Raw genomic sequence first — 12,500 nt, forward strand, 5'->3', positions numbered from 1 at the left:
CCAGCTTATGCTGGTAGCTGGTTTTAGCTGGTTTTAGCTGGTCTTTGCTGGTTTTCTTCCCGCTATTGCTGGCCTTTGCTGGTGTAGCTGGTTAGGCCACCAGCTACACATGCTGGCATGACCATCTGAGGAAGCTGGGCGTGCTGGTGTTACCAGCCTGTCGTGTGGGATACAACTGGTTTAAGAGGGTCATGCTGGCGACCAGCCTGTCAAGCTTGACAAAGATGGTCAAGCTGGTTTTCAAGAATGACCAACATAAGCTGACGTGGCCAGTAAAAAACAGCAATGTAGACCAGCAACACCAACTAAAATGACCAGCTTGAGGTGGTACGACAATCAAAACCAGCTGAATTACCATCGTAAGCTGGGTAAACCAGCTGAGGGTGTGTTTTCGCGAGGGTTTTGCTGGTCTTGCTGGTTAACCATCATAGGGTGGTCAAATAAGCTGGTTAACAAGCTGGTCAACCAGCAAACCACCTTTAGCTGGTCAGGCTGTTTTTTTCAGCAGATAACATGGCTGCCATGTTGCTGGGGGCAAACACTTTACCGTTTATTTGCAAAACACTTGCCGGCCACCAGCGATCAGTGATTGCTGCCCCCACCAAGATTGCGGCGCTATTTACATACATTCTGGAAATTCAACTATTTGAGCACTTCATATGGATCCACAGGGCTGCACATCTGATAGTCTGTGGTGTAGTCTAGTTAGCTGTAGTGGGTATACTGCGGTGTAGTTAGCTGTAGTGGGTATACTGTGGTGAAGTGGCTGTAGTGGGTATTCTGTGGTGTAGTCTAGCTAGCTGTAGTGGTATACTGTGGTGTAGTCTAGTTAGCTGTAGTGGGTATACTGTGGTGTAGTCTAGTTAGCTGTAGTGGGTATACTGTAGTGTAGTCTAGTTAGCTGTAGTGGGTTTTCTGTGGTGTAGTGTAGATAGCTGTAGTGGGTATACTGTGGTGTAGTCTAGTTAGCTGTAGTGGGTATACTGTGGTGTAGTCTAGTTAGCTGTAGTGGGTATACTGTGGTGTAGTAGTTAGCTGTAGTGGGTATACTGTGGTGTAGTAGATAGCTGTAGTGGGTATACTGTGGTGTAGTCTAGTTAGCTGTAGTGGGTATACTGTGGTGTAGTAGTTAGCTGTATAGCGGGTATTCTGTGGTGTAGTAGTTAGCTGTAGTGGGTATTCTGTGGTGTAGTAGTTAGCTGTAGTGGGTATACTGTGGTGTGGTCTAGTTAGCTGTCGTGGGTATACTGTGGTGTAGTAGTTAGCTGTAGTGGGTATTCTGTGGTGTAGTCTAGTTAGCTGTAGTGGGTATACTGTGGTGTAGTAGTTAGCTGTAGTGGGTATACTGTGGTGTAGTTAGCTGTAGTGGGTATACTGTGGTGTAGTCTAGTTAGCTGTAGTGGGTATACTGTGGTGTAGTAGTTAGCTGTAGTGGGTATACTGTGGTGTAGTTAGCTGTAGTGGGTATACTGTGGTGTACTGTAGTCTAGTTAGCTGTAGTGGGTATACTGTGGTGTAGTCTAGTTAGCTGTAGTGGGTATACTGTGATGTAGTTAGCTGTAGCGGGTATTCACTGTGATCAACCCCAAATGTTAACATGTACATGTATCCTTGCCTATTCTAAGTGGGCATACTGAGATGGTGATGCTTTTTAAGTGGGTATAGTGTGTATCACAAACTACACCACTGCTAATAGCAATATAGTCACTAATGCATAGAGCTGCACAGGGCTGTTTATCTGATAGCAATATAGTCACTAATGCATAGAGCTGCACAGGGCTGTTTATATGACAACAGGCCTAATATAAAGACATGATGAAGATGATATTCATTTGATTTCAGAGTCGGAGACCCCTCCCCCCACTGCCAAAACAGCAGGTACAGAACTACCTCGGTCATACTGTAGTCTGATGTCACTCATTAACAGAACTCCACAGGGCCGTTTATAGTCACTTGTTTATACACGGCGTGTCGTCCAGTATCCCTCACACAGTCACTTGTGTATAGAGCTCCACAGGGCTGTTCATCTGAATAAAGTCACTTGTGTATAGAGCACCACAGGGCTGTTTATCTGAATAAAGTCACTTGTGTATAGAGCACCACAGGGCTGTTTATATGACAGGATGTCTAATATAAAGTCATGATGACAATATGCTTTTGATTTCAGAGTCGGAGACCCCTCGCCCCAGTGCTATGCTAGCAGGTACAGAACTACCCCGGTCATACTGTAGTCTGTTGTCACTCATTAATAGAACTCCACAGGGCTGTTCATCTGAATAAAGTCACTTGTGTATAGAGCACCACAAGGCTGTTTATCTGACAGTTGGTCTAATATAAAGTCAATAGAAGAATAGAATAGAATATATACTTTTTTGATCCCGTGAGGGAAATTCAGTTCTCTGCATTTAACCCAATTTAACCGAATTAGTGAACACACAGCACACAGTGAACACACAGTGAGGTGAATCACACAACCCAGAGCAGTGAGCTGCCTGCCCAACCAGCGGCGCTCGGGGAGCAGTGAGGGGTTAGGTGCCTTGCTCAAGGGCACTTCAGCCGTGGTAGGTGCCTTGCTCAAGGGCACTTCAGTCGGGGATCGAACTGGCAACCCTCCGGTTACAAGCCCGATGCGCTAACCAGTACACCACGGCTGCCCTAATGTCATGATGATGATGATGATGATATTCATTTGATTTCAGAGTCGGACGCCCTTCACCCCAGTGCTAAAACAGGTACAGAACTAGCCCAGTCACAGCAACACATGTACTGGAACAGGTCTTTCATCCTCTCGCATACATTACCCACAGTAATCAGAATCTCACACACGCACACGCACACACACAACGCAACACAACACAACACAACACAACACAACACAACACAACACAACACAACACAACACAACACAACACAACACACACACACATACACACACACACACACACACAGCCATTACCCACAGTAATCAGAAAGTAAAGATGGAGACGGGGATAGAGAGAGTGATGAGTGGAGAAAGGGATAGAGTGTGAGGAGTGGAGGAGTGGAGAAAGGGATAGAGAGAGTGGAGGAGTGGAGAAAGGATAGAGAGTGAGGAGTGTGGGAGGACAGAATCATGTAAAATAACGTTCACTGTGCTTTCTGTAAACAGGTTTCCTCCTCGATAGCACCATGGCTGCATCTGTTCATTCAGACCTGCTGATGGCCATCAGTCAGTCAGCATTTGCATAAAGAAATGGGCCATGGCCTACATTTGAACAAGTGACCACTTTTAAAAGTAGCCCAAAACCGGTCAGACACATTTTGAGTTGTCTTGCGAACAGACAAACAAACAACCAAACAGACAGACAAATAAACTCAGATTAAAACCTAACCTCCTTGGTGGAGGTCATAATAAACAGCCCGGAAAAATAACCAAACCTGTTATAAATACTGTAGTATGATACTGTAGTGTAAACAGCCCCCACTAGCCAGGCTAAACCTCCTCCATCAGTCTGGCTAAAGTAATACTAGACCTATGAGATTATATAGTAACACTAGACCAATGAGATTATATAGTAACACTAGACCTATGAGATTATATAGTAACACTAGACCTATGAGATTATATAGCTGCCTCTATTGTAGGGGTTAGAGCTGACACACTGTCCATATCAGAGATCTTATCCACATTAGACCATCGTCTCATCCACATTACCTGTTTGTGTTGGTGTTAGTGTTTGTGTTTCCACACAGGTGTGGACGATTGAATAGCGGAACCATCTTGTACAGATGACCTATAAGTCCATGTTCCCTGATTCATTGTGCTCATATCAATGAGCCACGTGCTTCCCTTTTCCACCTACACACCATCCACTCAGCTACTGACACTGATGTGCTGCACTCAGCTACTGACACTGATGTGTGTGTGTGTGTGTGCTGCACTCAGCTACTGACATTGATGTACTGCACTCAGCTACTGACACTGATGTGTGTGCTGCACTCAGCCACTGACACTGATGTGTGTGCTGCACTCAGCCACTGACACTGATGTGTGTGCTGCACTCAGCTACTGACACTGATGTGTGTGTGTGTGTGTGTGTAGTGCACTCAGCTACTGACACTGATGTGTGTGCTGCACTCAGCTACTGACACTGATGTGTGTGTGTGTGTGTAGTGCTCTCAGCTACTGACACTGGTGTGTGTGTGTGTGTGTGTGTGTGTGTGTGTGTGTGTGTACTGCACTCAGCTACTGACACTGATGTGTGTACTCTGTATCACATTCTTGTATCTCATGCTTAACCATGTAGATTAATTTGTGTTTGAAGTGATTGTCCTTTATTTGTGTGTGTGTGTGTGTGTGTGTGTGTGTGTGTGTGTGTGTGTGTGTGTGTGTGTGTATGTGTGTGTTTGTAGGGATGGTCCTTCCCATCTCAGTGTGTCTTGCTGCCATCCTAGTGTGTGTGTTAGTGGTAGGAGGGATACTCTACGTTTGCAAGAGGAAGAAACGCACACAAACAGGTCAGTCACCTGTACATTGCCTCTATCACACACACACATGCATGTGTGTGTGTGTGTGTGTGTGTGTGTGTACAGTATGTGTGTGTGTGTGTGTGTGTGTGTGTGTGTTGGTGGGGTGCTGCCCAAAATGCATATATGCTGATTATTTTTTTTTACTTGATGATAAACCAATCACGTGTCTGTTTGAGCTGATAAACAATCACGTGTGTGTGCTGATAAACCAATCACGTGTGTGTGCTGATAAACCAATCACGTGTGTGTGCTGATAAACCAATCACACGTGTCTGTTGATAAACCAATCACATGTGTGTGCTGATAAACAATCACGTGTGTGTGCTGATAAACCAATCACGTGTGTGTGCTGATAAACCAATCACACGTGTCTGTTGATAAACCAATCACGTGTGTGTGCTGATAAACCAATCACACGTGTCTGTTGATAAACCAATCACATGTGTGTTTTGACAGAGAGCACAATGGACCTGTCAGATCATCATACGCACACTGTACCAGGTCAGGTGATCACACACACACACACACACACACACACACACGTACACTCACGCACACGTACACACACACACACATACTAGCACAATAACATGTACACATATAGCACATTTATTCTTTGGATTTACTTTAATGTAATGGTCACATATAAATGTAATGTCTGAGATGATGCAGCATCCCTTGATGTCACATAATCCCCCATGTGGCCAGTTGCTCTCAGGTTCAGAGGTCACGTAACCCCCATGTGGCCAGTTGCCCTCAGGTTCAGAGGTCACGTAACCCCCCATGTGGCCAGTTGCCCTCAGGTTCAGAGGTCATGTAACCCCCCATGTGGCCAGTTGCCCTCAGGTTCAGAGGTCATGTAACCCCCCATGTGGCCAGTTGACCTCAGGTTCAGAGGTCACATAATCCCCCATGTGGCCAGTTGCCCTCAGGTTCAGAGGTCACGTAACCCCCGTGTGGCCAGTTGCCCTCAGGTTCAGAGGTCACGTAACCCCCGTGTGGCCAGTTGACCTCAGGTTCAGAGGTCACGTAACCCCCATGTGGCCAGTTGCCCTCAGGTTCAGAGGTCACGTAACCCCCGTGTGGCCAGTTGCCCTCAGGTTCAGAGGTCACGTAAACCCCCATGTGGCCAGTTGCCCTCAGGTTCAGAGGTCACGTAACCCCCCATGTGGCCAGTTGCCCTCAGGTTCAGAGGTCACGTAACCCCCAAGGGGGCAGCGAACGTTCTGAGAGTGTAGACAGTATGGCGGCCGCCATGCTAAAAAGTAGACCGTGGCTAGCTGGCCATTCCATTGAATCCTATGGGACGTAAGCGCCACTTTGACATCAAATAACGTTACAGCTGAAGCGTTTTAAGCCTTTATATGAACATTTTCTATTGTCGGAGTGCATACTACATTGTGAAATTGGCGTCATAATCTCGTAACTGTTTATCGGCAGAGTAATAAACTTTTTTCCGAAATCAATGCTAACGTGGGAATGCGCATGCGTCCATAGAGAGTAAAGCGTCGCCATAGGTCAGACTCGGTCAGACTACGTGCCTACGTCACATGTACGACACCTGAGCCTGCGCAGGAGACCTATGACGGAAATAGAAGACCTAAAAAAACCGTTGAAATTTGCTTCCTCGGTCTCTGCTGCCGTCTACGTGATAGCTCTGTCCATATCTTTTACTGTCTATGGTAACCCCCCGTGTGGCCAGTTGCCCTCAGGTTCAGAGGTCACTTCACTTTAACCTGCATGAGTGTGTTGGATGCATGCATTGCTGTGGTAGTTAAACAGAACAAGCATAATAACTAGGGCTGGGACTCGATTAAAAAAATTAATCTAATTAATTAGAGGCTTTGTAATTAATTAATCGAAATTAATCGCATTTTAATTGTATAGAAATATATGACCTGAGAACAGTGAGAAGTATTTTTTTTCCACATGGATTTTTAGTATAGCCTACTATTGGATAATGACTGAATACATAGGCCTAAGCTTAAGCAACAAAAATATTGTTTATTAATAAGTCCAACAGACCAGTGCAATTTTTGCCATAAAGTGTAGCAATACCATATTTACAAATAGTACATTTTCAGAAATTCATGTAGCCTATAGATAGGTAGACCTTCTGTAAACTATAATACTGTGATATCCTGTTAATTGTGTCACCTGTTACCTTGAGTTGAGTTCATGAAATTGTTGTGTCCCTTTAAGGGGAACTGGGGGGCGGAGTTTACGTGTGTGCGTGTGTGCTTGTATGCGGTTCTGAGTGTGAAGTTTCTTTTAGGTCTATGAAAGTTGGACATGGAATTAGGTGCGGTGGATTACTGTTATTAGCGTGAGTTGTGGCTGTAACAGCAACTCGGTTGCTATTTAATAATAAATAAAGCTCAGAGGTTTCCCTCAAGTGTCTGGACTGGAGTATCACAATACTTTGTCCACGCTAGCAGCTAGCTGCTTTATGTTTTGCACTGAGGTGATACCTGTGGTGATACGTCCTTGTTGCATAGGTTGCACACAACCATGCTCTTATCTGCGCTTCCATCCGTTCGTTTTTTGTAACAACATTTCCCATCCACCGGGCCAACCAACGCGGTCACATCAGCTTCTTTGTTCATGTTCACTGTGCCACTGTGGTTTGTTTTGTCTGAACCTTACAGTCTATGGTCTGAACCGAACTACTTGGTGCTCCAGTATAATCGGTCCGTCTGAAACTCATCCAGTGAGAAACGTTCCGCGGTGCAAAAATAAATAGGCATACGATTAAAATGCGTCAATTTTTTTAACGCATTAATGTTTGTGTAATTAATTAATCGTAATTAACGCGCTAAAGTCCCGGCCCTTATAATAACCCCATTGTGTCTGACCCCCCTTCACCCCTCAGGTGAGCATGAGTGTGTTGAATGTGTTGAGTGTGTTGAAGGTGTTGAGTGTGTTGAAGGTGTTGAGTGTGTTGAAGGTGTTGAGTGTGTTGAAGGTGTTGAGTGTGTTGGATGTGTTGAGTGTGTTGAATGTGTTGAGTGTGTTGGATGTGTTGAGTGTGTTGAATGTGTTGAGTGTGTTGGATGTGTTGAGTGTGTTTAAATGCACAATAACCCCATTGTGTCTGACCCCCCTCACCCCCCAGGTGAGCATGAGGTGGCGTATGCTGAGATACACATCTCTGGCAGCAGGGGGCAGCAGAGAGGGCAGCCGTGCGGGGTGTACGAGGAGGTCAAACCTGCTGCCGTCAGCGCTTCACCTGCCCAACAGGTGTACAGTGTGTACGCCCAGTTAGGCCCCGCCATGGGGCCCCCGTAGAGACCCAGCCATGGGGCCCCCGTAGAGACCCAGCCAAACCCATGACTCAGCAAAACTGCTTCACATTCACACCAGCGATGTCTTATGATGACTCAGCAAATCACACCAGCGATGTCTTACAGTATGATGACTCAGCAAATCACACCAGTGGCGGACCGTCAGGGCCTTCAAGGCCTTCTCTGAAGGCCTAACTATTTCCAAACGAATGAAAAATACTAGTGTCTTTAATAAAATTTTACTTAACCATTTATTATTTGCTCCTGCTTCTCCTTCCCCGATCGTTCTCGACTACTACCGCTGTCGGCTATGTGATTTGATTGACAGACTGTCTGAACAAATAGCGAGAGTGTGCGATATATTTTCATCCAATCCCATGAGTTCCCTTGTTAAGGCCCGCATCAGGCCTTCACAAGGAATCTCTGCGTTTACGGTACCTAAGCAACCATTAGAAATCATATATTTGGATTCGGGTTGATTGATGGCTACATCTGACTAATTAGCCAATCAAATCGACCTATTATGGCGAGGTAGGCAGGTCTGACTGCAGCTAGGCCTGCAATGTTCTAAAAGAATACCCGGAATCGTTCATCACAAATGTTAACGCTGTTTGAGGCGTTCACTGTCTATGGCTTGACGTGAGGAACATCTTGTGCCAGTGTCAGAATCAGACTGGACTTCAATGGATAAATAAATGTGTCATACTGACATGACTATGGTTATAGTTATGAATAGCAAATAAACCATTAAGCAAAAATAATGTAGCTGGACTAGCAGATATCGATAGTGCTACACATAACGTCAGCTATAACTCTGCACGTAGCTGGTCACTATGCAGGAATTGGTAAGTTTTGTTTCATGTTTATTTCATAACATAAGACTTGAAATATATGCTTGTTATCTGGCCCTTTACTATATAACAAACGTGTTTTAGTGCTGCTTGGTTACGACTAGATTGTTAGCTTGGTACGACTAGATTGTATGCTAGCTTGAAGTTGTGTGCGAGTTGATGAGACTTTGGTGAAGCTGTCGGGATCGGCATGTCAAACTGTCATTTGATTCCCTGCCCTCCAAGGTCTGGTTTACTGCCAGTCTACTGCCCTGCTAGTTTAGTCCGACTTTTGATCTCTTTGAGTTTTGTGGAAATTATTGGTGAAATCCGTGGCATGGCCATAACGTGAGCTGGCAATTAATGCATTTTGAAGTAGCCAACAAGCAGTGGCAACATTAGGGCAATACGTTTTGTGACTTCTATGTTTAATATCATGGGTGGAGTGCTGTGACATTTTCTGTTGAGACATTTCTCATAGTGTACCGTGAAGGTTTGGCAAACACTGTAGCAAAGATACTAACTGACTGTAGGATAGCCTAGCCCTGTAGTTCCACATGACTAGCTTTTGAGTAGCCTAATCGGAGCAGCAGCGAAGCAACCTAAAATAATAGCACCGTACACGCTACAGCTAAATAGAAGAGCTCTAGAAACAGTCTGAAACAAGTAAGCCGATGGCCTAAATATTTCAAGTAGGGCCTAGTCTGCTCAAACCCATGCTGCTGATAAGGATAATGGCCAGGTCCCAATAAAGATGTTATGTTTACCATTAAACAATGCGGAATTCAGCGCGGACGTATTTGTTTATGTAACGAAAATAGTGATACACCGACTCGCGTTAGAAAGAGAAAACGTTTCTCTCCCACTGTGAAATGCAGGGAAATTGCACATTTTAACCTTGTAATGTAAAAAAAATCTGCGGGGGGATCCCCCCGCAACGCCCCCCTAATTTATTTATTTTTTGACAAAAAAATAGTCATTATTGAAGGCCTAATTGCTGAACTCACGGTCCGCCACTGAATCACACCAATGATGTCTTATGATGACTCAGCCGTATCCATGCTTCACATTCACACCAGGGGTGTTGTATGATGACGTGGGATATTGTTTATATGTTTTTAATTGAATGACGTGTTTTAGTATAACTTATAAATACTGTATGTAGTGAGATCTGGTCCCCAATGGAATGTTAAGTTAAGCCCCGTGCCATCTGAAACCCCCTCTGTAGGGATCGCACGCAACACACACACGTGCCATCTGAAACCCCCTCTGTAGGGATCCCACACAACACACACACGTGCCATCTGAAACCCCCTCTGTAGGGATCTCGCAACACACACACACGTGCCATCTGAAACCCCTCTGTAGGGATCCCACGCAACACACACACGGCTCAGGCTGAGAGGTTCTTGTAAGCGTTCATATCTCTGTTAAATACCAGCTGGTTGTCCATGGTGTGTGTGTACTGTAATACCAGCTGATTGTCCATGGTGTGTGTGTAATACCAGCTGATTGTCCATGGTGTGTGTGTAAGGGTGTGTGTGTAAGGGCTGTGTGGGCTCAGCTGTTACTGTAGCATTTCCTGTGAGTAACATGCTCCCGCTGTCATGAATAAAGCTGCAGTCTCACACCTGTTGTCTCGGAGTCATTTTTACCACTACAGTAAAGACTCAAGGTAGAATAATTAAAAGACAGACACAGATTTTTTAGAGTCACGTATTTGCTTTAAAACATCTTTTAAAATGTCAATGACATCATACACACAGGCTTCATTAGCAGAATGCTAGCGTGGTATGGGCAACAACCATCAACCTGTAAGAAATCGGATGGACATAAGTACGCCTTCATTCAACTTTCAGCCTACAGTATAACCCATGTTGAACTTACAAAAACTACCAGACCTGGCAGAGAGTTTGGTCATTCAGGGCTTGGCATAGACAGTGTGATATATACAGTAGTGTATGGGACTTCACCCCCCCCCCCCCCCACAGAGCAGTGCAGCATGACCCAACCTGTAGACATCACCCCCCCCCCCCCCACCCACAGAGCAGTGCAGCATGGCCCTGTGGACACCACCAGCTCTCTCCCCCCCCCCCCCCCCCTCCCCTACAGAGCAGGGCAGCATGGCCCTGTGGATATAACCTGTTGTGTTGCAGCGCAGGAGGGAGAATCACATGCTGGTCCTCGTTGGTGGAACACACTACTAGTTCCTACTAGAGCAGGGTCATCCCTCTCCATCTTCAAACAACTTCTGAAGACCTCAGAGAACATCTCCTCTCATAGCACCACTTACAACTAGTCTTGCTGATCCAGCTCCTCAGAGAACATCTCCTCCCATAGCACTACTCACAACTAGTCTTGCTGATCCAGCTCCTCAGAGAACATCTCCTCTCATAGCACTACTCACAACTAGTCTCATAGCACTACTCACAACTAGTCTTGCTGATCCAGCTCTTCAGAGAACATCTCCTCTCATAGCACCACTTACAACTAGTCTTGCTGATCCAGCTCCTCAGAGAACATCTCCTCTCATAGCACTACTCACAACTAGTCTCATAGCACTACTCACAACTAGTCTTGCTGATCCAGCTCCTCAGAGAACATCTCCTCTCATAGCACTACTCACAACTAGTCTCATAGCACTACTCACAACTAGTCTTGCTGATCCAGCTCTTCAGAGAACATCTCCCATAGCACCACTTACAACTAGTCTTGCTGATCCAGCTCTTCAGAGAACATCTCCTCTCATAGCACTACTCACAACTAGTCTTGCTGATCCAGCTCCTCAGAGAACATCTCCTCTCATAGCACTACTCACAACTAGTCTCATAGCACTACTCACAACTAGTCTTGCTGATCCAGCTCTTCAGAGAACATCTCCCATAGCACCACTTACAACTAGTCTTGCTGATCCTTGACTTCCCACCTAATTGTGCTTGTTGAGGTGTCCACATTTATGGCAACCTTGACAGGGTCCAGAAAAGGAAAAAGGAGAGTTGGACTTCTATGCATAGTATATCTGCACCTCCACCCTCTTATACACTTACATGGCATGGCTTACATGTCTACCCTAATGTCTAACTCTTATATTATTACTATGTTAAGTTTATTTTAATTGTCCATGTATTTATATTAGTACTGTTACTATTATTACTATGCTTACATTTTGTACTGTACATATTTATTACTGGTCACTAGAATTTAATCTTGCACTGTTGCACTGTTGGACTTATTTGCACTACCAACTTGACACACACCTCAGACTGGATCACAGTACCAATCCTCAGTACATTCATGCATACCTTATCTATAGTATTCTACTGCTCCTTTAGTCATGTTGATTGTTGATTTGCTTTTAAATTTTCCTGTTTACATTGTTTACATTGTACTGTATGTTGTGTGTGGTGTCTTAAGCTGCTGGGACCTTGAATTTCCCCTTGGGGATCAATAAAGTATCTATCTATCTATCTATCTATCTAGAAGGAGGCGCTCATTCCCAGCTGCACTCCCCCTCCAGACAATAGCGCTCATTGATGCACTTATTCTGCTCTCTACCTTTTTACATTTCAATTCTCCTAGAATTGTTGTTAGAATTGCTTTAAAAAACGTAAAATATTTGCCTTGTTGTAAGTCGCTTTGTTTACTGTAAAAAGCGTCAGCCAAATGTAATGCAATGTAATGATGTGTTGGAGTGCAGGAGGGTGTTTAAACCAGCAGAGGGCAGCACCTCCACACAATCTCCATGTGGACACCAGCAGAAACTTCCCTCTGAGATCAGTTCACAAGGCCTAAACATTACAGTTCTTTCCAATTGCTAACACACTAAAATGACATTCATAGGACTAGTGATGCCCTTACACACACACACACACACACA

At 44.9% G+C, this 12,500-nt stretch overlaps 1 protein-coding gene across 1 annotated transcript in view; it reads left to right on the forward strand.

The window, feature by feature from the left end:
* The window catches only part of LOC134096235 (uncharacterized), a 13,340-nt gene extending 3,085 nt beyond the window's left edge, over positions 1-10,255 (forward strand). The window contains exons 4-9 of the mRNA XM_062549989.1: positions 1,843-1,878; positions 2,168-2,203; positions 2,700-2,732; positions 4,393-4,497; positions 4,966-5,010; positions 7,625-10,255. Of these exons, the coding sequence (XP_062405973.1) occupies positions 1,843-1,878; positions 2,168-2,203; positions 2,700-2,732; positions 4,393-4,497; positions 4,966-5,010; positions 7,625-7,797 (428 nt within the window). The 3' untranslated portion in view covers positions 7,798-10,255. The remainder of the gene's footprint in view (positions 1-1,842; positions 1,879-2,167; positions 2,204-2,699; positions 2,733-4,392; positions 4,498-4,965; positions 5,011-7,624) is intronic.
* Positions 10,256-12,500: the final 2,245 nt, after the last annotated feature.

This window comes from Sardina pilchardus, chromosome 11 (genome assembly GCF_963854185.1).
Source record: "Sardina pilchardus chromosome 11, fSarPil1.1, whole genome shotgun sequence".
NCBI classification, from domain to species: domain Eukaryota; kingdom Metazoa; phylum Chordata; class Actinopteri; order Clupeiformes; family Clupeidae; genus Sardina; species Sardina pilchardus.